General features: G+C 44.8%; 3 protein-coding genes and 1 pseudogene across 3 annotated transcripts; 1 reads left to right on the top strand and 3 right to left on the bottom strand.

Moving 5' to 3' along the window:
* Positions 1-490: 490 nt before the first annotated feature.
* LOC109775851 (ABC transporter B family member 25) lies at positions 491-5,096 on the bottom strand. Its single transcript, XM_020334546.4, has 17 exons — positions 4,721-5,096; positions 4,585-4,632; positions 4,468-4,503; positions 4,301-4,375; positions 3,827-3,951; positions 3,551-3,650; positions 3,275-3,446; positions 3,080-3,198; positions 2,780-2,890; positions 2,553-2,697; positions 2,228-2,360; positions 1,978-2,053; positions 1,759-1,824; positions 1,558-1,665; positions 1,381-1,488; positions 1,100-1,297; positions 491-1,013 (listed from the first exon to the last, which is right to left on the bottom strand). Exons 1-17 carry the CDS (start codon positions 4,784-4,786, stop codon positions 768-770), a joined length of 1,932 nt encoding a protein of 643 aa, XP_020190135.1. The 5' UTR covers positions 4,787-5,096; the 3' UTR covers positions 491-767.
* A 4,619-nt stretch (positions 5,097-9,715) lies between these two features.
* LOC109775853 (cytochrome P450 736A117-like) lies at positions 9,716-11,519 on the bottom strand. The gene is made up of 2 exons (XM_020334548.4): positions 10,559-11,519; positions 9,716-10,444 (listed from the first exon to the last, which is right to left on the bottom strand). Exons 1-2 carry the CDS (start codon positions 11,441-11,443, stop codon positions 9,824-9,826), a joined length of 1,506 nt encoding a protein of 501 aa, XP_020190137.1. The 5' UTR covers positions 11,444-11,519; the 3' UTR covers positions 9,716-9,823.
* Positions 11,520-12,049: 530 nt separating this feature from the next.
* LOC120964955 (uncharacterized) lies at positions 12,050-15,849 on the top strand. The gene is made up of 8 exons (XM_073499353.1): positions 12,050-12,113; positions 12,306-12,422; positions 13,338-14,101; positions 14,279-14,468; positions 14,823-14,881; positions 14,936-15,470; positions 15,594-15,706; positions 15,835-15,849. Exons 1-8 carry the CDS (start codon positions 12,050-12,052, stop codon positions 15,847-15,849), a joined length of 1,857 nt encoding a protein of 618 aa, XP_073355454.1.
* Positions 15,850-23,665: 7,816 nt separating this feature from the next.
* LOC109775849 (uncharacterized) lies at positions 23,666-26,407 on the bottom strand (annotated as a pseudogene).
* Positions 26,408-26,971: the final 564 nt, after the last annotated feature.

Here is a 26,971-nt window from a genome sequence, read left to right as displayed (position 1 = left end):
AGGGACAACTGAAACATATATGCAAGCTGAATTCAAGTTTGAATGATTTATTTTAAAACTTTAGTTGAATTGTAATATTTTAATTAGAACTACCGTCGCATTTGAATATTTTCACTCGTCGAAGTTTTGATATGCTATTAAGTGTTCTGGACTTGAAGAAGCAGAGACAAATATTTAAGGGACAAGATTGGATGGCCGGCTTTCGCACTATTGTACGTGGACTGGTCCGGACCAGTCCACAGATAAATACAATGTCTGTCTTGAGGGTTGGCGTTGGAGATGCCCTCAGTGTCAACTTTAATCCTACGTATACACGCGTGGGCGATATATAGTTGACTCTAAATTATTTAGTTTGGTGTATATGTCCACTTGATCTGTACACAGTTAGTTGATAAAGTAACCATGTGATGTACATCTCAAGCTAAATAGTACAGTGAAATTAAAAAATATGTTATACGGTCTCGGCTTCTTTACCTACACTTCAATTAAATTGAATCTTAGAAATCTAAAACATGATGGGTATAAGATATATATCATACACAATTGGTATTGAACCAATAAAGAAAATTATTCACTCCTTGTAACGCACGGGCAATTAGCTATACAGTGCACTCACGGTCCTACACCAGCATCATCGATCACTAGTGAACCAAATGTGTAGGAGAGAAACAGTGTGTGTGGGGTAATCCAACGTGTTTGGAGTTATTCAGAGCGGAATGCGAAATGGCGTGTGCTTAACTGCGGGGAAGAGTGAGCATGATCGATCACTAGTGGCCGTTAACAGGTTCAACCTCGGCTGCCCCATTGGTGGTTCCTTCGAACTTGGGCAACTGCAGCTGCCTCCTCACCAGGGTCGTGTAGATGCCGTCGCGGTCGAGGAGCTCGTCGTGCGTGCCGCTCTCCACGATCTGTCCCTCGGAGATGACGGCGACCGTGTCGGCGGTCTTCACGGTGGAGAGCCGGTGAGCTATCACGAGGACCGTCCTCCCTTTCATCAAGGATTCCATTGCGTCCTGTGGCAAACAAGACCGAGAAGTAAATAAACGGCTGAAAATTTGAAACAGTTCAGGAGTTGGCAATAGTGGAGTGGCCATGGTACCTGGACAAGGTGTTCGCTCTCGGCGTCCAGGGCGCTGGTGGCTTCGTCCAGGAGGAGCACCCGCGGGTTCATCAGCAGAGCTCTCGCGATGGCGACCCGCTGCTTCTGCCCGCCGGATAACCTGATGCCGCGCTCTCCGACGATCGTCTTGTACTGGTCCGGGAAGCCGCATATGAAGTCATGCGCGTTCGCCATTTTCTGCACCCTCAAGTTAGTCAGGTCCTGCAGTCCTGACTCCTGAGAGATATGCTTCAGAAGAGTTCCTAAATTCAGATACTCACAGCTGCGTTCTCGACGTCGTCGGAGCTCGCTTTGCCTTCCAATCCATAAGCAATGTTCTCTTCGATGGAGCAGTTGAAGAGTGTAGGCTCCTGGCTAACTATGCTTACCTGAGATCATTTGGTTCAGAAAAAAAAATCTAAAAAAATTGTATAGAAAAGAGTTGGGCGACACCATACCATTTGATGGAGATACTGATGTGAAATTTCTACCAGAGGCACTCCATTTAGCAAGATCCTTCCCTTTATAGGGTCATAAAACCTTTCGATCAAATTTGCTATTGTAGTCTGCAGCAGAATGTAAGAAACCCCAAGGTTATGACTGAGAGTCGCAATTGAGAAACAATTCATATTGTGTAACACCAAAACTTGGGAGCTTACTTTTCCACCACCACTTGGCCCAACAAGTGCAACCTTTGAACCTGGTGCTAGCTTCAATGTGATTCCCTGAAATATTGATGACACGCGATATGAACTGAACTGAGATGCAGCATGTATGCTTATTGAAAGTGTGTTTCAGTAAGTGTGCCCAGTTATCCCAAACGCAGTTTAAATTCATAGGAAAGAGCATGAGAGATAAGCATGAAAGAATATATTTACCTTAAGAATCAGATGAGAAGGACGAGAAGGATATGCAAACCAGACATCGTCTAACTCAACTTCCCCATCATTTTCACTAAATGGAAGAATAATGTAAGGTACCGCATACTACATAGGTAGAGTCAACCAAGAAAGCTAATAGACAATGAAACGCACAGCAAAATGGAAGGAAATGGCAATAATAAAAGGTAGGTATTGCATACAACATAGGCATAATAAGCCAAGAAACCTGATGGACAATGAAACTCACTTTTTTGGACATTTGTCCCCAGAGGTTTTCATCGAGGAAATACGGTCAAGAAGTTGGAACACTCTACGGCTTGAACCTGATGCTTTCATTACAGTTGTGTATAATCCTGACAAGGCCGAGACCGATGAGCCAACTGCATGCTCGAGAGAGGGATGAATTGTTCAGAAAGGTCAGCATATACATAATCATGACAATAAAAACAGAGGTGCCCCTTATGCACAACATTGTTATAACCGACTTGTATATTTCCACTTGTATAAGAGGAATACTGGGTTCAGCGAAACAAAATTGATAACGCTGAATTTTCAGAGTCTCTGAATCTTACCCGTAAGGCTGTATAAGATGAATGACGTAAGAGCACCGGTTGTCATGTAACCATTGATGGTTAATTTAGCTCCATAAATAACAACAATGACAACCGAGAGGGTTGATGCAGCATTGAGCCCTCCAGAAAATAGTCCAACAACTTTCTACAAAAAAATTAAAAAAAAACTTAGTCAGATCATTATGCAAAATGGTGCTATTTTCTTACACAAACATTACAGTACTCACAGCTTGCTTGAGACCAAGTTTCAGTGTCTCGTTTACTTTTCCGCTATATCGTGAAATCTCATGAGGCTCCTGAGCAAAGGCTCTTACTGTGCGGATGGCACCAAAGGATTCCTAGAATGTAGTAGATATAATTGTCAATGCACAAATACAACTAATCAAGGATTCTACCCTATGGTTGCAATGAAAACTCAAAGTGCATATTTTATTGTTACTTTTCTGTAAACTGTTAGAGTAATTAAAGCAAGGTTTCACCAAAGCTTCCTATGCTCATTAACAAATCGGAAAATCAGATATACAAACCTCGGCTATGGATGAAGCTACAGCAGCTGCAGCTTGTGTCTGATGTGAAAGCTCACGAAGAAAACGCCCGAATTTACGCACGACAGCCGATATTACCGGAACAATTGCAAGTGACAACACTGTCGAGGAATGGTAAATGAGATATGCTTGAGTTGTATGCTGAGTAAAGACCAAGAACATGTAGCTGGTACTTACATGTTAGTTTCCATGAAGTTGAGAACATGAAGCCAAGACCAATAGCCGTGGTAGTCAGATTACGCAGCGCTTCCGAAAGGTTTGTCGTAGCGGCATTCTTTATGATTTGGGTGTCTTCAGAAAGCCTGCTTAACAGCTCTCCTGTTCTGGTCACATCAAAAAATGCTATCTCCTGTGGGGGCACAAGACTTGATAATAAGAACACATATAAATGGAAGAACCGGAAATGAAAAAGTTTTATTCAGGCAAATTTGGACAGAGAATTAAGGCACTTGCTTGGTTTATGAGATGACTGAACAAGTCATGTCTTAGTCGAGCAACAACTCTCTCGCTAGCAGAATTGAACACCCATGCCCGAAGAGCTGTGCAAGCTGACCTGAAAGATGTAATTCAGAGATAAATGGTTTTACTATTTGTACCAATTAAAAGTGCAGCCTAGCTACATCCACGAAATCGTAAGCTGGACAAATAAAAGATGGGGATGTTGCACACCAGAATATCACTCTATAACAAGAATCAAAATCAGTGCAAGTTTTCAAGAAAGATATATACCCCGTTACAACTATCATCACAATGTACAATATGGTGCCATTCACATCCGCCAGGGCTTGAGCCCTATCTTCTGGCCGCCGAACATCTCTTGACACAATATCAATTATCTTGCCGCCATATTTGGGCTGTAGGATAACACAAGATGATCCATCTTTTAGGCTTAGAAAAACGTGATCTATATATGCAATGTGACAATAACTGAAACATGTGCAGCATTTTATAGATGTGAGTAGAACTTGCTCTGTATGGAGTACTAGTATTTAATCCTGTCACATAAGAAGCAATGTACTCTGCTCACCACCACTTAGTCCTCACACACATGAACAAATTTACTCTGCTCTGCTCACCGGTCAAAGCTGATTACTGAAATGATATTTATAGGTACACAATTTCCAGGAAGCTACAATGTTGATCAGTTCAATTAAAGCTCTTGCTGCGTAAACCTATTTATCATGATAAGTTTGGATTGCTTACAACGAGGAGGTTACTGAGGGAGGCGACGAGCAGCGCGGTGGTGGCAAAGATGAGCTTCCACGCGTCAGGCTTTGCCTGCAATGAACCCGTTCTCTCGTGCATTCAGAAGCGCAAACACATGAACAAAACCTTCGAGAAAACATCGAAAACCTTCACCGCGTGCTCACCAGTTTGATGACCCGGCAGAACCCCACATTCGCCGCCTGAGGGGATTCAAATTAGACGAGGAGAGAAAATTAAAACGACGAATTACTAGCTGAAGAAACGGATCAGGGAAGCCGAACCTGGACGTTGCTGCCCTCCTCGAGGTCCGAGGGAACCCTCGCCGTCTCCTGCAAAAACAAGCGCGATAGGCCTCAGAAACCGAAGGACGGAGGAGGAACTGGAAACGGATGAGAGCCGCCGGCCGCGCCTGCCTACCCCGTGATCAAGGAGCGGTGCGCGGTTGCCGCGGGGCGCCGTGTTGATGCGCGGCTCCCTCCCCATCGCCGCCGCCGGGTTCGTCCTAGTCGCAGGTGGCTGGCCAATGGGGTTTGGCCTTGTGGGGGGAGTGGGAAGACGACGAGAGGATTCTGCGCCTTTTATACCGCCGCAGTGCCGACGAGCAGGCCATTGGCGCCGGCGTCCTGGCGTCCAGCGCGAGCAGTTTCACGTCTGGCATATTCTTTTGTGGTGGACTTTGCAGGTCAACCGGAGTTTCCCTGTCTCCCTCCTTGAAAACTCGCCACTGGCCGGATCGCGGGTCTCCGCGCCCAACCTAGTATTCGAAATTCTGTTTCGTCCCTAAAGTCAGAGCACCTGCCGCTCGTCCTCATCAGACGGAAAAAAAAAGGCAGAGGCGTGGGCGTCATGCACCCATGACCGGGAGCACGTCGTCCGCATCGAGCGAACAGGCACACTCGTGGCAGCAAGAAGCATGCCTTCCAAGACCTTCGGCAGGATAGCGGTAGACGAGAGAATGGTTCAGATTGTTCTTCGTCTGGAGACGTCATCACAATGTGGCAGCAAGAACCACGCCTTCCATTCCATGTTAATTATCCGCCAGTAATCAGAGAAACTGATTAATTAGTTCTCATCATTTATTTATTTATTTATTTATGCGGGTCTGTCTAGGTCTCAGTCGACTGATGTCACCTAAAGTAGATTAGGCCCATTTCTTGACTTGCGTCTGATGGGCTGTATCAGCCCGATTTGTGGGCTTTCCTTGTTCCCTTTGTTTGTTTGTTTGTTTGTTTTTGTTTATTTGGACCGGGAAATTTCCTTGTTAATTTGTTTTATACACACATGGAAGGATGTTGAACAAAAAAGTACAAGCCCGTGATAGAGACAAAAATGTGCAGATTTTCAATTGCCTCGTGATTTTTCTGGGCGCTAATTCTTCTTGAAGCGCACCACTAGCCTACCGTTAGGTCTTTGTACGATTTTCCCATGTCTAGTTTTTTTGTTCGTTTCTGCTTGTTTCCTTTTATTATTTTTCTTTTGTTTGTGTTTTTCTTTTATTTTCATTTTCAGTTCCATGTACACTAAAAAGAAAAAGAAAATGAAGCACTTCTTTACGTTTGTCATGATATTGTGGGACATGAAACTGGCAAAGTCGGAGTTGCAACCAAGTTATAAGACATGTAGTTGCGACCATGCTTGAAGACATGCAGTTGCGCGTCTAGTGTGGGGCATGCAACTGGGGCCCTCTCTCTCGACGCCGCCACCTCCGACAAAACAAAGGTCCCCCCAAGTTGCGACCAAGTCAGAAGACATGCGGTTGTGTGCCTAGTGTGGGACATGCAACTGGCCCCATCTCTCTCGACGCGTCCCCTCCAACAAAACAAAGGTCCCCCAATTGCAACCATGTAAGAAGACATGTAGTTGTTTGCCTAGTGTGGGACATGCAACTGGGCCCCGGCTCTCTCGATGCCGCCCCCTCCGACAAAACAAAAGGCCCCCTGGTTGCGACGAAGTCAGAAGACATGCAATTGCGTGCCCATTGTGGGACATGAAACTGGCAAAAGTCGAGTTGCAACCAAGTTATAAGACATGCAGTTGCGACATGCTCGAAGACATGCAGTTGCGTGCCTAGTGTGGGGCATGCAACTGGGCCCCTCTCTCTCACCGTCGCCCCCTTCGACAAAGCAAAGGTTCCCCAAGTTGCGACCAAGTTAGAAGACATGGAGTTGTGTGCCTAGTGTGGAACATGCACCTGAACCAATCTCTCTCGATGTGGCCCCCTCCGACAACCCCCCCTCCCCCCAGTTGCGACCATCTCTCTCGACGTCGCTCCCTCCAACAAAACAAAGGTCCCCAGTTGCAACCAAGTAAGAAGACATGCAGTTGTGTGCCCATTGTGGGACAAGAAACTGGCAAAGTCAGAGTTGCAACCAAGTTATAAGGCATGCAGTTGCGACCATGCTCGAAGACATGCAGTTGCGTGCGTAGTGTGGGGCATGTAACTGGGCCCCTCTCTCTCGACGCCGCCTCCTCCGACAAAACAAAGGTCCCACAAGTTGCGACCAATGTTTGAAGACATGCAGTTGCGTGTCTATTCTGGGACATGCAACCGGCCCCATCTCTCTCGACACCGCCCCCTCCGACAAAAACAAAGGTCACCCAGTTGCGTTAAAGTTAGAAAACATGCGGTTGTCTTTCCTGGTTTGGGACATGCAACTGGCCCCTCTCCCCGTACAACAAAAAATGAAAAACTCGAGTTAGGACAAAGTTATAACACATGCAATTGTGACCATGCTGGAAAAAAGACCTGCAGTTGCATGTGTATAGTTGAGCATGCAGCTGGGGCCTTTTCTCTCGACGCCGCCCCCTCCAACAAAACAAAGGTCCCCAGTTGCGACCAAGTTAGAAGACATGTAGTTGTGTGCCTACTGTTGGGACATGTAACTTGCCCCCTCTCTCTCGACGCTGCCCCCTCTGACAAAACAAAGGTCCCCCGGTTGCGACCAAGTTAGCAGACAAACTCTGCAAAGCATCTCCTATGCGCATAAATAAAAAGGCCAAAAACATAAAATTTGTGCTACTGATACGCATACATATTCAGCTAAATGATTTTTAGTGCAAAAAAACTTGTATGCTTCCGAAGAGAAAGGATTTCAAGATAATGATAATATATCATTGGCGTCCCCGCTGATGAAAAAAAGAAACATATTTACATTTGCGATGTGGAGATAAAAAGGATGATGAATCTATCAAAAGACCATATTAATTCATATACAAAAGAAAAAAATGAACATCACACTAATTTCATATGGTTTTTAGCACGAAAAAAGAAAACTAAAGAATACATGTTGCTGCTGGAAACTTACTTTCATTAAATCATTCTCTTTTTCATTACGCAAAAAAAAGATAGATTTGAACATGCTTCTGAATTAAAAAAAAAAGAGTCTAAGAAAAAAAAAACCCCCACTCTCTAGTGATAGATATCAGCAGTAATATCTCCTATTTACAAAAAGAAAAGATTTCAGAAAAAATATGGTGCAGATTAGATAGGGGTTATGAGAAATAAAATAAACATACCACACTACTGCTAATACATTCAGTAATAAAAAATCTCTCTTGTTTCGAGAGAAAAGATTTCAACGAAAAACCTAAGTAAAACAAACAAATGGACTATACAACTCCTAATGATGGCCCAGTAATATATGAGGGGATTTGAGTTCAGAGATAATCCTCAGAAAACATGGAACTGATTTCGCGAAAGTAATGGTTCAGCAAAATCCTATTCTTCGACCTACTAATCTCGACTAGAATAAAACAAAACAAGGGATTGAATCAAACTCCTACTAATGGTTTCAGTAATGTGTATGAGGGGATATGAGAGAAGCACTTCTTGAGACACCAAAAATATCCCAGTAAAGAACAGTATAAGTGATAGCACCCACCAGATAAAAAAGAAGAAAAAAAGTGTCCAAAAAAAAGGATAACTAGCAGAGGTTGATATACTAAAAAACAAAAAAGAATGTTCAACTTAGCAAAAAAATCCTAAACACACATCTCTCTTGTCACCTACTCATGAACAGAGGGTGTAAAAAAAGTGCACTATACTCTCTGTACAGAGGATGTAAAAGAGCGTGTAAAAATTTCTCTATAAGTACCTACAAGCATAAAAAAACATGTTGATAAAAAACTACTTCCAGTACAATCCAGCGGAGAAACACACTGCATCTCAGTCTGTTGGCCTACTAAGAAATTTAGTACTACTGGTTGTAAAAAAATCTTTACTGGAAAGAACCTCAAAAAACGCAGCAAAAAAAAGAAAAAAAATCTGAATGACAAAAAACGGTGACACATAAAAATGGGGCTTTATTTATCGAGGTAAGTGAATCTAGCTACAAGCAAAGAATCCAGTTTCATCATAAAAAATCCACCACACCGACATTGCCGATAGACACGCGAGAGCGAGAGACACTATTGCGCATGAACGCACAGAAAAATCAAACCTAAAAAAATAAGGGCTAAACTATGCGGGGTGATTCTCTGCTTCAAACTACTAATCACATATTTGATACAAAACAAAAAAAACAGGCGTGGGGGGGGGGGGGGGGGGGGGAATATAGACATACAAAATCCCATCTACTCTACTGGATACATGGGCACAGTGACGAACTCCTACAGTGTAGCAGACATGAATTTCAGACTAAGAAGCAAAAAGAACTAAACTAACTGAAATTAAACACTAAAGAGTGCAGTTTACTTGGCGTTACATCTGCAGCACCTAACAAAAAAACAAAAGCAACCGCTCACTCTGGCCGCCCTTGATGCACTACAAAAACTACCCGAAACCTTACATCCGCATGAACCATGGAAAAAACACCTCCAATCTATTGATTGCTTGAACAATAATGACACGTAAAAATAACTAAAAATCCTGGAGTCGACTATACAGTTGAAGCTATTAATCTTCACTTGATCCACACAAAAAACGACCCTAATCTCTTCAGATCTATGGTGTACCACCAACAAGAACAAGACAAACAACTTCCGCAAAAAAAAAAAAACAAGACAAACAAGAAAAAGATGGAGAAGAATGGGGGGACTCACTCCACGGGGTGGCCGCTTCCCCTTGTTCACTTTAATGCGGCCCGAAAACAAACATAGAACAAAAACCGCACCGAAATACAGCATAGCCCCAGCCCATCAGCAGCGCTCGCACAGGGGATCACGAGTTCGACGGGGAGAAAACAAAGTGGGCCGGTCCAAGCCTTAGACAGGCCGAAATAGGGACAAAGCGCTCCCAGCGCGAATTTACAAGCTGCTGAAGATCGAACGGCAGTCTCAGTCGACTGATTTTTAGCGATACCGTTTGCCTAATGGACCGGCTGCGCACGCACTGCCTGCAGCGGCGTCGATGTCTTTGCCCAGGCGCACATGGAATTACCAGTATGTACTTGCACAGAAAAATTGTAGGCTCAATTTACCGTAAAATGTCTCCTCTTAAAAATTAAATTCGGATATTCTGAGACAATGGAAGAAAACACATTTTATAAGCTAGCTGAACCATGGCCGAGCAAGTTGTATGCCTTAAGCAAGCGTCCTGCACCTGGGGACTAGACGCAGTGGGGTCAGCGGCGGCGTGCTCATCCCCGGCGCCTCGCCCTTGTCCAGACGCGTCCCGGCGGGGAGCTCCCAGTCGAAGTGGCGCACGAGGCTGGCGAGCGCCATCTCTAGCACCGGCAGCGCGAAGTTTATGGCGGGGCAGATCCGCCGGCCGGCGCCGAACGGGAGGAGCTGGTAGTCGTTCCCCCTCACGTCCACGCCCGTCGTGCTGCCGCCGCCCAAGAACCGCTCCGGCCGGAACTCCTCTGCCTCGTCACCCCACGCCGCGGGGTCCCTCCCAATGGCCCACGCGTTGATGAAGAGCGCCGTCTTCGCAGGGACCTCGTAGCCCTGGACGACCGCAGCCGTCGTCGACTCGTGCGGGAGGAGGAGCGGTGCCGGCGGGTGGAGCCGGAGCACCTCCTTCAACACCGCCTTGTGGTACTCGATCCTGCTCAGGTCGTCTTCCTCGATGGTCGGCTTGCCGGCGGTGACTCGAGCTATCTCGTCCTGCAGCTTGGCCATTGCCCTTGGGTTCCCGACGAGCTCCACCATGGCCCATTCCAACGTGACGGATGATGTCTCTGTTCCGGCGGCTATCATGTCCTGCACACACGCAAGAAATGGCCAGGGAGCAGAGAATTAACCAAAGAGAAGAAGTTACAAATTGCTGAGAAACTAAACCAAACGAATCATGTGATCGATTCGACTGACGATCACCTTGACGATGCTTTTGATGCGGTCGTCGGTGAGCTCGAGCCCGGCGGTGCCTTCTCCCCTCAGCCGCAGCAGGACGTCCAGGAAGTTCTCCTCCCCCGCGCCGTTGTCTGGCTTCTCCTCAAGGTGCTCGGCGACTATCTCGGATAGGAATTTGTCCCACGCTTCGACCTCGGCGTCGAGCCTCTTCTCGAACCCCGTCGCCCGCCTAACCACCTTCGCCGGCGCGTCGGGGAGCACGTCTTCCGCCTGGAGCCCCGACATGACCGCCGCGGAGTTCCCCAAAAGCTGTTTGATCTTCTCCGCCGTGGCCCCCGCGGCGCCGGTGGCCGCGCGGGTGACCACCGCATTGCTGTAGCCGTACAGGAGCTCCCTAAGCTCCACGGCCTCACCCGCCTCCGCGCCGCGGCGGGCTCCTTCGACGAGGGCGGCCGCCTCGGCGGCGCGCACGGGGGCGAACGAGTCGGCGCGGCGCTGGGAGAGGAGGTGCACGACGGCCATCTTCTTGCAGCGGCGCCAGGCGTCGCCGTAGGGGGCGAAGGAGACGCTGATGGAGCCGTATGTCAGCTTGTCCACCACCGCGCTGTGCACACGGGAGGCGAAGGCGAGGTCGTGGTTCTTATAAAGATCGGCCGCCGCCGCCGCCGTGGACACCACCAGCGTCCGCCTGCGCCCGAGCTGCAGGAGCAGGAGGCCACCATCGCTGCCGTACCGAGCGTGCAGCTCGAGCAGGGAGCGGTGCAGCACGCCGCCCATGAGGTGGAGGTGACCGACCAGCGGAAGCGACGGCGGCGACGGCGGGAACTTGCCGCTGCTGCCTCGAGCCTTCCTGATGGCGACACAGCTACAGGCGACGAGCGCGGCGACCAGGACCAAGTACGGAGACATCCTCACTCAGCTGGAGATTGTGTTATCCGATCGACTCGATCAATGATTTTATCCGGGCGTGAGGTTGATGATCGAACCGTGGCAGACTGGCAGTGGTCTGTTCTTCTTATCATCGCATAGTAATTTTGTCGCTTGTCATTTGATCCATGTGACATGAACGTGATCGTGTCAAAAAAGTCGCTGGGCGGCGACACGACTTACGGCGACATATGCGCGCTGACTGTCACGTTTGGTTTGACCTTTTTTACACAAACATCGAGTCCAACTTAGAGCATCTATAGCTATGCACATGTGCGTCCCCCGACACCGTCGGACGACTCCTCATTTGCCCTCGGAGCGAAGTCTGTTTTAAACCTTGTAGAGTGCGACGCAAACAAACCCCCACGTCCAAATCCTTGAAGTCCGTACCCTAACCTCGCTGATCCCGGTCAACTTAAACCTTGAATCCATTTGTCACACCAGGAAAAAAAATGATCCAGGACGAGATTAATCTCTATGTCAGATTCATCTTCTATCTCAATCCCCCTCTTGTACATTGGCCCTCTCTCCCCGCCAGCCTATCCAGAGCAGCTGATCTTGTACCCTGATCCGTGGTGATGTTCTGCAATGGAGCTCACCGGCGAGAAGGAGACCGCCGTTGTCCGCCACATGGGCACCGGCGCTAATCGCGGTACAGAGGAGACCGGCCGATCTCATCATATTTGTTTCCTCTGACCGGCGGTGAGTCTCGCCACCCGTGGATGTCTACGAGCTTGCGGAGCGGTCTTCCTGGCACACGTCTCCTACTCCGCCGGTGATCCTCGCAGCCGCGTGATGCCGTGATGTGGGATGCGTTGGGCACGATGCTGTCGAATTGGAACAGGGGTGGTGTGCGTGCGCTGCGCGGCCATCGCGGCGTCCGCTCTAGCGGCAAAGAATGGTGCTGTGCGAGGAGCAAGCAGGAGCGTCGGCTTGGACAGTAGCCGTGCATGTCCACAAGGTACTCGACAGAATGCATGCTGCTTGGGATCGGGAGAGGAGACAGGGGCGAACCCACGTTAACCCACCAGGTAGCACAGGACACCGGGTAAAAAACTCTTTTACCTTATAAGTATAGAGCCCATATACGATGGACACCCCTAATTTTCCTAGAAGGACACCCGTACATCACACAAGTGCAGCCCAGTTGTAGCAGCGTGTGACGCTGTATCGATTGAGGAAGCCACGAAGGCCCAGTCCAGCCTGTCCAGGATAGGAGCAGTACATTGATCGATACTTGCCTTCGGCCCTCCGGCCCTTCGCCTCGCCTGTTCGTCTGCTCGACTTTGCGCTTCGTGCCCTTGTTCTTTCGCCTTCCTTTGTATCCCCGTACGTCGGACACGCCGCCTATTCTGCAGATCGCGGCAAGTCGCCGAATCAGTGGAGAAAAGAAGACACAGGTATGCCGCATTAGACCCAGGCCTGATCAGACCCCCAATTCGACGTGCCTCTGCGGCTCTGCCTCAGCCTTTTGTAAATCTTATTCTAATTATTGCTTTGTCTCTCTAACCCTAGGGAATTAGGGGTACTGCCGTACTGGATATTACTAGAGATTTTGACTGTATTGGGTAATTGAACTATTTGAGATAATTGTGCACCAAGTGGAGACCAATATTGCAAAATTCTAGGACGGCTGGAAGCATCGGCACCATGTCAAGTATGTTTTATACTACAACCGTGCAATTCTAATTCAAGTATTATGTACGTACACATGATTCATAGTTCTTTTCTTTCACGCAAATTTTAATTATCTGAATAAATTGCAAAATTTTAGGAAAAGCTTAGTTTATGGATAGGTTTCTAAAAAAGAGGAGAACCTCAGTGCAAGATGAAAATGTTGGTCCGTCACACGAACATAATCAGAACGATGGCTCAGTTCCGCCACCATCGGATGGACAAATTGATGCATCACCACATGAACAGACTGATGTTCCAGCCCCGCCATCACCACATGGACAAAATGATGCCTCCACACATGAACCTAGTTCTGCCAATACTACAAGGAATTCATCTCAAGTTGAAGAGATCAATTGGGAAGAAGAAATTCAGTTTGATCCAGGTAAAAGGAGAAGCATAGACGAGTACCATCCCAATCAGAGAGATATGGTAAGAAGGAAGTATTTGGCCAATGGCCCTTGTCAACCTCGTACTGCTGATTTTGAAGTGACAGAAATATGTGGTAAAGATAGAAGGTTCGTTCGGGAATGGTTTGATGAGTTTGGGAGCTGGCTTGAGTATAGTGAGTCCAAACGAAAAGCATATTGTTTTTGTTGTTTCTTGTTTAGACCGCGCAAGAAGAAAGAAGCCGGATATGATGCATTTGTTGCAAATGGTTGGTCAAGTTGGAATAAAAAATATAGATTAAAGGAGCATGTAGGAGACATCAATAGTGCTCACAACCAAGCAAAAAGAGATTGTGATGCTTTGCTGAAACAAAAGCAACACATCTATGTTGCTCTAAACAACCAAAGTAATGTTGAGAGGAATGCTTATTATACTCGACTAAATGCCTCAATTGATGTTACTAGAGTGTTACTGAAGCAAGGGTTGCCTTTCCGTGGCCACGATGAGTCTGACGAGTCTCTCAATAAAGGTAATTTCAAGGAATTGCATGCTTACACAGCAGAGCAGAATCCGGAGGTAAGAAAAGTTGTGGCCCATAATGCTCCAGGTAATAATCAGTTGACTTCTTCAAAGATTCAGAAGGACATAGTTGAATGTTTTGCAAAGGAGATATTGCATTCTGTTCTTTGGGAAATTGGGAATGATGTATTTTCTTTGCTAGTTGATGAATCAAGGGATGTGGCTGGTAAAGAGCAAATGGCGGTGGTATTGCGGTATGTTGGTAAATGTGGAAGTGCCATAGAGACATTAGTTGGCCTTACTCATGTGAAGGAGACAACTTCCAAGTATCTCAAGTCTGCCATTGATGATTTATTTGCAGCATATAAATTAAGTTTCAAGCAAGTTAGAGGGCAAGGATATGACGGTGCGAGCAATATGCGAGGTGAGTTTAATGGCTTACAATCCTTAATCATGAGAGAGAATAGCACAGCATATTATGTTCACTGTTTTGCCCATCAGCTTCAGTTAGTTGTTGTGGCTGTTGTTCGGAAGCACAAATGCATTGGTAATTTTTTTGATATGATCTCAGTCTTGTTGAATGTGGTCTCTGGATCCTCAAAGAGAAAGGACATGATTCGAGACAAACATAAAGAACAAGTGTGTGAAGCTTTAGGTTGTGGACTGCTAAAAAGTGGGACATGATTAAATCAAGAACTAGCTCTTCAAAGACCTGGAGACACTCGATGGAGTTCTCACTACAAGACACTTAAGAGTTTGATTGATATGTTCCCTACAGTTGTCAAAGTGCTAGAATATGTGGAAGAAGAAGACAGGGATGACACAAATAGAAGGCAGGCATGTGGTCTTCTTGTTTATTTCCAGTCTTTTGATTTTGTGTTCTACTTACAGCTTATGTCCACTATATTGATAATCACAAACACATTATCATTGGCTCTACACCGGAAGAATCAGGACATTGTGAATGCTATTAAGTGTGTGAATTCAACCAAAGCCTCCTTGAATGATCTAAGGAGAAATGGATGGGAATCTGTCCTACATGAAGCATATGTCTTTTGTGACAAGCATGACATTTCCAAGTGGCAAATGGAAGACCAATATGTGAATCCAAAGAAGCCACGGCAAAAAACAGGTATCACTAATAGGCATCATTATGAAGTGGATTGTTTTAATGATGTTATTGATTGGCTGCTTCAAGAACTTGATAATCGCTTCAATGAGAAAAATTCTGAACTACTTGTTTGCTCAGCGGCTTTGAGCCCAAATGAATCATTTCATGATTTCAACTTAGAACATTTGATGAGTCTAGCTAAACTTTATCCAAAAGATTTTGATGATGGAGAAGTCAGGGACCTTAGGCATCACCTTCATCTTTACATTGCTGATGTCCGAGCAGATAATCGCTTCTATGGATTAAGTAATATTTGTGAGCTCTCTCAAAAAATGGTGGAGACAAGAAAACATATTGTCTATCCCTTGGTTTACCGACTTTTGAAGCTAGCACTAGTATTGCCTATTGCCACTGCTACAGTTGAGAAATCTTTTTCAGCTATGAGAATTGTGAAGACATATTTGCGCAATCGTCTTGGTGACGACGCCTTGAAGTACGACCTTATTTGTTATGTGGAGAAAAGCGAAATGAGGAAGGTTACTAATGATGCGGTAATTGATCGCTTTGAAGCCATGAAAAAACGTCGGAAACCATTTTAGGTAGGTAATGGTTTTAACTTATTATTACGCAACTGTTGTTAATATGTTACTAAGTGGTTTTGTTTCTTTTTTATTTGTAGGCAATCAGGATCTAGTGTTGCATTTTCTTGTCGGCGGTTATACTTTATTCAGATTTTGGACACTTTGATTTTCTTTTAATATTCAATTTCCTACTATCAATTAATATTTCAAGTGAAACTCTTTATTCTGGATTCTCGGTAAGCACATTCACGGTTATATCGTATTCTATGTATATTGTATTGTTAATGTTACTTTTAGATATATTAGTACGTCATATCCAAATATACGTGATAGACATGGGATCCCGGGTCATTTTTATCCTGGGTCCGCCCCTGAGAGGAGAAATGGGAGAAAAGGGGATGGCTGGGCATGCTTCCGGGAGACAGAGGGGAGGATGATAAGCACTACATTGTGACCAGCAGCGTAGGAGCAAGCTTGTGTGGGCCTGGGAGGAGCGATGAACTCGACGGCCACTGCTCAACGTGGGCAGACGCTCACGTATTGCTCCTAGAATTGAAAAGTCAATCAACCTGCTTGTCTGCTTCCGAGCTAGCTTTGGACGTACAGTACATCTATCTACTAAACGTTGAATCGATCTAGCATTCTAAGAGCAGCACCAGCTTGGCGATGGACGCCGTCCAAAGGCGATCGAAACGCACGGCATACGCCTCGGCCTCCACGGGCAGAATGTGCAAGATCGGAACGTGCACGAGCTGGTTTTGGGAGCTGGCAATGGAATCGTCGAGAGAGATATGACATGTAGGCCCGTGTGATCAGGACAGAAACAAAGGATCCTGTCGGGATTTGTTGGAATATTAGGCAAGTTCATGATTAATTCCAGTAAATAATTCATGACTAGAAGAGATACTAGCATGCAATAATCTAGCAAACTAGAAGAACAACTAGACATGCATAACAGCAGCAAACACGTAACAATAGCTGCAGAGACAGACATGAACAGAGGATGTTGGACGTACTGATCGTTAGCTATTATGGGTGCGACGGTGTTGATGACGATGTTGGCGACGATCTGCTGCTGACGGCGGTGAATACGACGATGAGTAGCACCGCCCGACTTGGACGGAAGACAACCCGTGATGACGAATTTGAGCAGTCGCGCACAACTCTTCCCAAAAACCTAATTCGTCCTCTCCCGGTGCAGGATCGCAAAGACGAACGGTTCCGGAGACCTGCTCTCCCACGCGCCGATGCACGCCGGCGTTTGGGATGGAGTAGACTACGATGGCGGCGCAATTTGTGAGATGAGGCAAAACCCTAGGTGTTTTCGGTGTGTCTCTGGCCGCAGCCGGTAGCTGTATATATATATATATATATATATATATATATATATATTAGGACCAGAGGCGGTATTGTGTCGCGATCACAATCCCAAACCGACTCGGTTTTTAATTCGTATACTTACCGGACAAGAAATCAAAAACTTGTCTGCCAAGACATAAAAATAGAACGGCAAAAGGAAGCTGCGCTCCTGCAAGGAGACGGATCGGATTTCGGCGGACCATTCACGCGCATGTCGCATGTACGCGCCGCCTCGCCACGCCCCGCCCCGGCCCGGCGAGGCGAGGTAAGCGTGCGCGCGCGTGTGGTTTTCCCTTTCTCTTCTCACACACCACTTAGAGTGGTGGAGAGAACCCACTATATAAAGAGGTCCAACTCTTCTTCAACTTCCGGGGTGGGACTAAACTTAGCACCACCACTTGCTATTTTACACATGGGCTTTGAGATTTCAGAAATTGCTATGGGCCTAGCCCATTAATTCTAACAATCCCCCACCAGATCTCAAATACCCATTTAGAGATTTGCCTTCTCTCACCACTTGTTTAATATACCAGTGTTTCAGCAGAGACTGTTAAGTTGAACTTCTGCCTAGAACTTTAAGCTACATCCATTCACAACTTGACAATGGACTATGCCTTGAATTGCTAGTTTTGTGTGAACAGGTTTCACTCAAAGTCTTAACCAGTACCTGACCGCCAGTAGGCTACCCCGCGGTTTGGAGCTTATACGTCATACTCCCTGGTCTCTTCGTGAGCTTACTAGAGATCACCCAAATCTCATAGACTGCGACGTTTACAGTCAGAACTCATATAGGTGTGTTCTTTCAAGACTGCTCTGTAGGACAGCATCTTTGCTAATTATAGCCAATAGAACCACGTTAAGGCATGTTGCCAACCTGCCTTACAGATCTGAGCCTTACATCTCTGAGAGTTTTGCATCTTCACTTGGAGACGATCATTAGTTATTACTCTCCTCAGTTAACCAATAGCTTGTTCTTCCCAGATCCTAATTCACGGGATCTCCGATCACAAAGGTTGGGTTACTACTATGGTGTAACATCTATGGGTCTCATACCCATCTCCCTCGATGCAATATCTATCACATTTCGTGATAGTCCCTTTGTAAAGGGATCTGCCAGGTTTTTGTCTGTTTGTATATACGTAACAGTTATTACTCCGGAGTTTCTCAACTTCCTGACAGACTTCAAACGTCTCTTCACGTGTCTTGATGACTTTGCATTATCTTTAGAATTGTTCACTTTAGCGATAACCGTTTGGTTATCACAATTCATAAGAATAGCCGGTACAGGTTTTTCAACAACCGGCAAGTCCATCAAGAGCTCACGCAGCCATTCTGCCTCAACAGTAGCTGTGTCCAAAGCAGTTAATTCTGCTTCCATAGTTGACCTCGTCAATATGGTTTGCTTGCAAGACCTCCATGACACTGCGCCACCACCATGAGTAAATACATACCCACTTGTTGCGTAAAGTACATCAACATCGGAGATCCAATTTGAATCACTATATCCTTCTAGCGCAGCAGGATGCCCTGAATAAGTAATTCCGTAACTCATAGTACCTCTCAGATAGCACAAGACCCTTTCTAGTGCATGCCAATGATCATCACCCGGGTTGGACATGAACCTACTCAGTTTGCTCACAGCAAAAGAGATATCTGGTCTTGTAGCGCTAGCTAAGTACATGAGTGAACCGACAATTTGAGAGTATCTTAATTGATCTCTCGTTTCTTTCTTGTTCTTTCTGAGTGTGACGCTGGGATCATAAGGTGTTGGAGAAGGCTTGCTATCCATAAAACCGAATCGGTTCAAGACCTTCTCAACATAGTGAGATTGCGTTAATGTAATCCCACTCTCATCCTTAATAAGTTTGATGTTTAGAATTACATCGGCTTCTCCCAGATCTTTCATGTCAAAACTTTTTGATAGAAAAGACTTGACCTCATTAATTGCATTGATGTTTATACCAAAGATCAGTATGTCGTCCACATACAAACATAATATGACACTATTGCCCCCACCATGGCGATAGTAAACACACCTATCAGCCTCGTTAATGACAAATCCTGCAGAAGTCAGAGTTCTTTCAAACTTCCCATGCCATTGCTTAGGTGCCTGTTTCAGACCATACAAAGATTTTAACAACTTGCACACCTTTCTCTCTTCACCCTTTACCACAAACCCGTCAGGCTGATCCATATAGATCTCCTCTTCCAACTCTCCATTGAGAAAAACTGTCTTTACATCCGTTTGGTGAATGATAAGACCATAAGAGGCAGCCAAGGAAAGTAACACTCGAATGGTGGTCATTCTAGCAACGGGTGAATAGGTGTCAAAGTAATCTTCGCCTTCTTTCTGAGTGTAGCCCTTGGCCACTAGCCGCGCCTTGTACTTATCAATAGTACCATCAGGCTTTAGCTTATTTTTGAACACCCACTTACAGCCCACAGGTTTACAACCATATGGTCTATCAGTTAGTTCCCAAGTTCCATTAGAAAGAATTGAGTCCATCTCATTATGAACAGCTTCTTTCCAATCATCTACATCCGGAGATGCATATGCTTCTGCAATCGTCTTGGGTGTGTCGTCCACAAGGTATACAATGAAATCATCACCAAAGGATTTTGCAATCCTTTGTCTCTCGTTCCTTATAGGAACTTCATTGTTATCCTTCTCAAGGACTTCCTCATGTGATTGTTCGAAATATTCATCAGTTGTACTAGATTCAGGAATTATCTCAGAAGAAAATCTAGCAATGCTATGCATATCTTTCATAGGAAATATGTTCTCAAAAAATGTTGCATCACGAGATTCCATTATAGTATCAACATGCATATCAGGTACTTCATATTTTACCACTAAAAATCTATAAGCAATGCTCCGTTGAGCATACCCTAGAAAGACACAATCCACTGTCTTTGGTCCAAGTTTGCGTTTCTTAGGAATAGGAATATTGACCTTTGCCAAACATCCCCAAGTGCGCAAATAAGAAAGTGATGGTTTTCTCCCAACCCACTCCTCATAAGGGGTTTTCTCCTTATTATTGTTTGGAACTCTATTCAGGACATGACATGAAGTCAATAGAGCCTCCCCCCACCATGCCTTAGATAAACCAGCAGCGTCTAACATGGCATTCACCAAGTCAGTCAATGTGCGGTTTTTCCTCTCGGCCACTCCATTTGATTGGGGTGAATAGGGAGGCGTCCTCTCATGAATAATACCATGTTCCTCACAAAATTCATCAAAAACTTTGGGAAAATACTCTCCACCACGATCGGACCTAAGACGCTTGATCTTTCTCTCTAGTTGATTTTCAACTTCAACTTTATAGATTTTAAAGTAGTCTAATGCTTCATCTTTAGTTTGCAACAAATAAACATAGCAAAATCTAGTCGCATCATCAATCAAAGTCATGAAATATCTCTTTCCACCTTTTGTCAACACACCATTCATCTCACAAAGATCAGAATGTATGAGTTCTAGAGGTGCCAAATTCTCTCCTCGGCAGCCTTATGAGGCTTTCGAGGTTGCTTAGATTGCACACAACTATGGCACTTAGAACCTTTGGCAACTGTGAAGTTCGGAATTAAACTCATGCTGGATAGCCGAGACATTAAACCAAAATTAATATGACATAAACGAGAGTGCCAAATACTTGCATCATCATTAACACTAGCACAAATTTGGTTTATTGACTTATTGCAAAAATCTGAAAGGGAAAAGCGGAACAAGCCTCCGCACTCATAGCCTTTTCCTATAAATTGTCCAAATCTTGACACGATTACTTTATTGGACTCTAAAACTACCTTAAATCCATCTCGACATAGAAGGGAGCCGCTAACTAGATTCTTGTTCATAGTAGGGACATGCTGCACGTTCCTTAGTTGCACGATCTTTCCCGAAGTAAACTTCAGATCCACCGTGCCAATGCCACGAACAGAAGCATGTGACCCATTCCCCATTAGGACGGAAGAATCCCTTGCGACCTGATAAGAAGTAAACAGGGAGATGTCAGCACACACATGAACGTTAGCACCCGAATCAATCCACCACGAAGATGATTGAAATACTGAAAGCGCAATAGGTAAATTACCATACCCATCAGTATTGCTAGCGGTCACCATGTTGACAGTCTTGGAGCTTGTTTTCCCTCTACAGTCTACACGTTCAGGGCATTCCTTGGAAAAGTGTCCAGGCTTCCCACAGGCATAGCACTCTAGCTCAGCCTTGTTGAACTTCTTCTTCTTGAAGGTAGTAGTCTTGGTAGGCTTGTTGAAAACAGGTTTGTTCTTCCCTTTGTTCTTGTTCTGTGGGTACCTCTGCACCATGTTAGCAGTAGGCTGAACCTCACCTCCTTTTTCAGTAGTATCTTTAGCCCGAGCTTTTTCTTCAACATCAAGAGATGCAATCAGATTTTCAACTGATATCTCCTGTCTCTTATGCTTCAGAGTTGTGGCGAAATTCCTCCATGAAGGAGGCAACTTTGCAATCATGCACCCAGCCACGAATTTGTCGGGTAGAACACATTTAAGGAGTTCAAGTTCCTTCACAATGCACTGTATCTCATGAGCTTGTTCAACCACAGAACGGTTATTCACCATCTTGTAGTCATGAAAACTCTCCATGATGTACAGTTCACTGCCTGCATCTGTTGCACCGAATTTTGCATTCAGTGCATCCCACAGAATCTTTCCGTCATTTATGTGCATGTACACATCACACAGACGGTCAGCAAGAACACTCAGAATGCATCCCACAAACATAGTATTGGCTTCCTGGAATTTTCTCTGATTTTCCTCAGTCATTCCCTCTGGAGCACCAACACTAACGTGGAAAACTTTCAGAGCAGTAAGCCAGAGCGTGGTCTTCACCTGCCACCTCTTAAAGTGCACACCGGTAAACTTATCCGGCCTCAGTGCATCAGCGAATCCAGCCATAGTTAACTCAGGAAATTGCCTACAATTAGGTTTTTGGATTGTTGGAATATTAGGCAAGTTCATGATTAATTCCAGTAAATAATTCATGACTAGAAGAGATACTAGCATGCAATAATCTAGCAAACTAGAAGAACAACTAGACATGCATAACAACAGCAAACACGTAACAATAGCTGCAGAGACAGACATGAACAGAGGATGTTGGACGTACTGATCGTTAGCTATTATGGGTGCGACGGTGTTGATGACGATGTTGGCAATGATCTGCTGCTGACGGCGATGAATACGACGATGAGTAGCACCGCCCGACTTGGACGGAAGACGACCCGTGATGACGAATTTGAGCAGTCGCGCACAACGCTTCCCAAAAACCTAATTCGTCCTCTCCCGGTGCAGGATCGCAAAGACGAACGGTTCCGGAGACCTGCTCTCCCACGCGCCGATGCACGCCGGCGTTTGGGATGGAGTAGACTACGATGGCGGCGCAAGTTGTGAGATGAGGCAAAACCCTAGGTGTTTTCGATGTGTCTCTGGCCGCAGCCGGTAGCTGTATATATATATTAGGACCAGAGGCGGTATTGTGTCGCGATCACAATCCCAAACCGACTCGGTTTCTAATTCGTATACTTACCGGACAAGAAATCAAAAACTTGTCTGCCAAGACATAAAAATAAAACGGCAAAAGGACGGATCGGATTTCGGCGGACCATTCACGCACATGTCGCATGTACGCGCCTCGCCTCGCCTCGCCACGCCCCGGCGAGGCGAGCGAGCACGCGCGTGTGGTTTTCCCTTTCTCTTCTCACACACCACTTAGAGTGGTGGAGAGAACCCACTATATAAAGAGGTCCAACTCTTCTTCAACTTCCGGGGTGGGACTAAACTTAGCACCACCACTTGCTATTTTACACATGGGCTTTGAGATTTCAGAAATTGCTATGGGCCTAGCCCATTAATTCTAACAGGATTTTCCTTCCAAACAAGTCTAGAGTAGATTTAGGGTTACAATTGACCAGGATCAACAAGACTAGGGTACTGACTTCAGGGATTTGGACGTGGGGGTTTGTTCGCGTCCCACACTACAATTTCAGGGTTCAAAATAGATTTCACTCTCTGCCCTCGTATATAACCACGCCGTCATATTTAAACCACAAATCCGTACGAGGTAATATCATTGGCAGTCATAAAACTTGCACTGAATGTTCAGTTTGGTGCTAAAACTTTAAAAATACGGCTTTGTGGTCATCTAACTTGTTGTGTTGTTCAAATACAGTGCTTTCTACTGTATCTGACGTACTACCTATCTATGTGGCATGACAGCATGGGAGTGGCCCACATGTCAGTGGCCGGAGTACATTTTTTTAGATAACCTTTTCCAGGGGCGGACCCAGGATAAAAATGACCCGGGGTCCCATGTCTATCACGTATATTTGGATATGACATACTAATATATCTAAAAGTAACAGTTAACAATACAATATACATAGAATACGATATAACCGTGAATGTGCTTACCGAGAATCCAGAATAAAGAGTTTCACTTGAAATATTAATTGATCGTAGGAAATTGAATATTAAAAGAAAATCAAAGTGTCCAAAATCTGAATAAAGTATAACCGCCGACAAGAAAATGCAACACTAGATCCTGATTGCCTACAAATAAAAAAGAAACAAAACCACTTAGTAACATATTAACAACAGTTGCGTAATAATAAGTAAGTTAAAACCATTACCTACCTAAAATGGTTTCCGACGTTTTTTCATGGCTTCAAAGCGATCAATTACCGCATCATTAGTAACCTTCCTCATTTCGCTTTTCTCCACATAACAAATAAGGTCGTACTTCAAGGTGTCGTCACCAAGACGATTGCGCAAATATGTCTTCACAATTCTCATAGCTGAAAAAGATCTCTCAACTGTAGTAGTGGCAACAGGCAATACTAGTGCTAGCTTCAAAAGTCGGTAAACCAAGGGATAGACAATATGTTTTCTTGTCTCCACCATTTTTTGAGAGAGCTCACAAATATTACTTAATCCAGAGAAGCGATCATCTGCTCGGACATCAGCAATGTAAAGATGAAGGTGATGCCTAAGGTCCCTGAGTTCTCCATCATCAAAATCTTTTGGATAAAGTTTAGCTAGACTCATCAAATGTTCTAAGTTGAAATCATGAAATGATTCATTTGGGCTCAAAGCCGCTGAGCAAACAAGTAGTTCAGAATTTTTCTCATTGAAGCGATTATCAAGTTCTTGAAGCAGCCAATCAATAACATCATTAAAACAATCCACTTCATAATGATGCCTATTAGTGATACCTGTTTTTTGCCGTGGCTTCTTTGGATTCACATACTGGTCTTCCATTTGCCACTTGGAAATGTCATGCTTGTCACAAAAGACATATGCTTCATGTAGGACAGATTCCCATCCATTTCTCCTTAGATCATTCAAGGAGGCTTTGGTTGAATTCACACAATTAATAGCATTCACAATGTCCTGATTCTTCTGTTGTAGAGCCAATGATAATGTGTTTGTGATTATCAATATAGTGGACATAAGCTGTAAGTAGAACACAAAATCAAAAGACTGGAAATAAACAAGAAGACCACATGCCTGCCTTCTATTTGTGTCATCCCTGTCTTCTTCTTCCACATATTCTAGCACTTTGACAACTGTAGGGAACATATCAATCAAACTCTTAAGTGTCTTGTAGTGAGAACTCCATCGAGTGTCTCCAGGTCTTTGAAGAGCTAGTTCTTGATTTAATCATGTCCCACTTTTTAGCAGTCCACAACCTAAAGCTTCACACACTTGTTCTTTATGTTTGTCTCGAATCATGTCCTTTCTCTTTGAGGATCCAGAGACCACATTCAACAAGACTGAGATCATATCAAAAAAATTACCAATGCATTTGTGCTTCCGAACAACAGCCACAACAACTAACTGAAGCTGATGGGCAAAACAGTGAACATAATATGCTGTGCTATTCTCTCTCATGATTAAGGATTGTAAGCCATTAAACTCACCTCGCATATTGCTCGCACCGTCATATCCTTGCCCTCTAACTTGCTTGAAACTTAATTTATATGCTGCAAATAAATCATCAATGGCAGACTTGAGATACTTGGAAGTTGTCTCCTTCACATGAGTAAGGCCAACTAATGTCTCTATGGCACTTCCACATTTACCAACATACCGCAATACCACCGCCATTTGCTCTTTACCAGCCACATCCCTTGATTCATCAACTAGCAAAGAAAATACATCATTCCCAATTTCCCGAAGAACAGAATGCAATATCTCCTTTGCAAAACATTCAACTATGTCCTTCTGAATCTTTGAAGAAGTCAACTGATTATTACCTGGAGCATTATGGGCCACAACTTTTCTTACCTCCGGATTCTGCTCTGCTGTGTAAGCATGCAATTCCTTGAAATTACCTTTATTGAGAGACTCGTCAGACTCATCGTGGCCACGGAAAGGCAACCCTTGCTTCAGTAACACTCTAGTAACATCAATTGAGGCATTTAGTCGAGTATAATAAGCATTCCTCTCAACATTACTTTGGTTGTTTAGAGCAACATAGATGTGTTGCTTTTGTTTCAGCAAAGCATCACAATCTCTTTTTGCTTGGTTGTGAGCACTATTGATGTCTCCTACATGCTCCTTTAATCTATATTTTTTATTCCAACTTGACCAACCATTTGCAACAAATGCATCATATCCGGCTTCTTTCTTCTTGCGCGGTCTAAACAAGAAACAACAAAAACAATATGCTTTTCGTTTGGACTCACTATACTCAAGCCAGCTCCCAAACTCATCAAACCATTCCCGAACGAACCTTCTATCTTTACCACATATTTCTGTCACTTCAAAATCAGCAGTACGAGGTTGACAAGGGCCATTGGCCAAATACTTCCTTCTTACCATATCTCTCTGATTGGGATGGTACTCGTCTATGCTTCTCCTTTTACCTGGATCAAACTGAATTTCTTCTTCCCAATTGATCTCTTCAACTTGAGATGAATTCCTTGTAGTATTGGCAGAACTAGGTTCATGTGTGGAGGCATCATTTTGTCCATGTGGTGATGGCGGGGCTGGAACATCAGTCTGTTCATGTGGTGATGCATCAATTTGTCCATCCGATGGTGGCGGAACTGAGCCATCGTTCTGATTATGTTCGTGTGACGGACCAACATTTTCATCTTGCACTGAGGTTCTCCTCTTTTTTAGAAACCTATCCATAAACTGAGCTTCTCCTGAAATTTTGCAATTTATTCAGATAATTAAAATTTGCGTGAAAGAAAAGAACTATGAATCATGTGTACGTACATAATACTTGAATTAGAATTGCACGGTTGTAGTATAAAACATACTTGACATGGTGCCGATGCTTCCAGCCGTCCTAGAATTTTGCAATATTGGTCTCCACTTGGAGCACAATTATCTCAAATAGTTCAATTACCCAATACAGTCAAAATCTCTAGTAATATCCAGTACGGCAGTACCCCTAATTCCCTAGGGTTAGAGAGACAAAGCAATAATTAGAATAAGATTTACAAAAGGCTGAGGCAGAGCCGCAGAGGCACGTCGAATTGGGGGTCTGATCAGGCCTGGGTCTGATGTGGCATACCTGTGTCTTCTTTTCTCCACTGATTCGGCGACTTGCCGCGATCTGCAGAATAGGCGGCGTGTCCGACGTACGGGGATACAGAGGAAGGCGAAAGAACAATGGCACGAAGCGCAAAGTCGAGCAGACGAACAGGCGAGGTGAAGGGCCGGAGGGCCGAAGGGAAGTATCGATCAATGTACTGCTCCTATCCTGGACAGGCTGGACTGGGCCTTCGTGGCTTCCTCAATCGATACAGCGTCACACGCTGCTACAACTGGGCTGCACTTGTGTGATGTACGGGTGTCCTTCTAGAAAAATTAGGGGTGTCCCATCGT

The sequence above is a fragment of the Aegilops tauschii genome, chromosome 5 (genome assembly GCF_002575655.3).
Source record: "Aegilops tauschii subsp. strangulata cultivar AL8/78 chromosome 5, Aet v6.0, whole genome shotgun sequence".
Lineage (NCBI taxonomy): Eukaryota > Viridiplantae > Streptophyta > Magnoliopsida > Poales > Poaceae > Aegilops > Aegilops tauschii.
The sequence above is the reverse complement of the archived record's forward strand: the minus strand, read 5'-3'. Positions and strand labels throughout refer to the sequence as shown.

Excerpts from the sequence above, each read along its gene's own strand:
- LOC120964955 (XM_073499353.1), top strand. The coding sequence starts at position 12,050 with ATGGAGCTCACCGGCGAGAAGGAGACCGCCGTTGTCCGCCACATGGGC. Across the intron at positions 12,423-13,337 it reads TAGCCGTGCATGTCCACAAG|TTCCGCCACCATCGGATGGA; the intron begins GTACTCGACAGA and ends ACGATGGCTCAG. Across the intron at positions 14,469-14,822 it reads CGGTGCGAGCAATATGCGAG|TTGTCAAAGTGCTAGAATAT; the intron begins GTGAGTTTAATG and ends TGTTCCCTACAG.
- LOC109775851 (XM_020334546.4), bottom strand. The coding sequence starts at position 4,786 with ATGGGGAGGGAGCCGCGCATCAACACGGCGCCCCGCGGCAACCGCGCA. Across the intron at positions 1,489-1,557 it reads ATCAGTATCTCCATCAAATG|GTAAGCATAGTTAGCCAGGA; the intron begins GTATGGTGTCGC and ends AAATGATCTCAG. Across the intron at positions 1,298-1,380 it reads ACGACGTCGAGAACGCAGCT|AAAATGGCGAACGCGCATGA; the intron begins GTGAGTATCTGA and ends TTGAGGGTGCAG.
- LOC109775853 (XM_020334548.4), bottom strand. The coding sequence starts at position 11,443 with ATGTCTCCGTACTTGGTCCTGGTCGCCGCGCTCGTCGCCTGTAGCTGT. Across the intron at positions 10,445-10,558 it reads GCATCAAAAGCATCGTCAAG|GACATGATAGCCGCCGGAAC; the intron begins GTGATCGTCAGT and ends GCGTGTGTGCAG.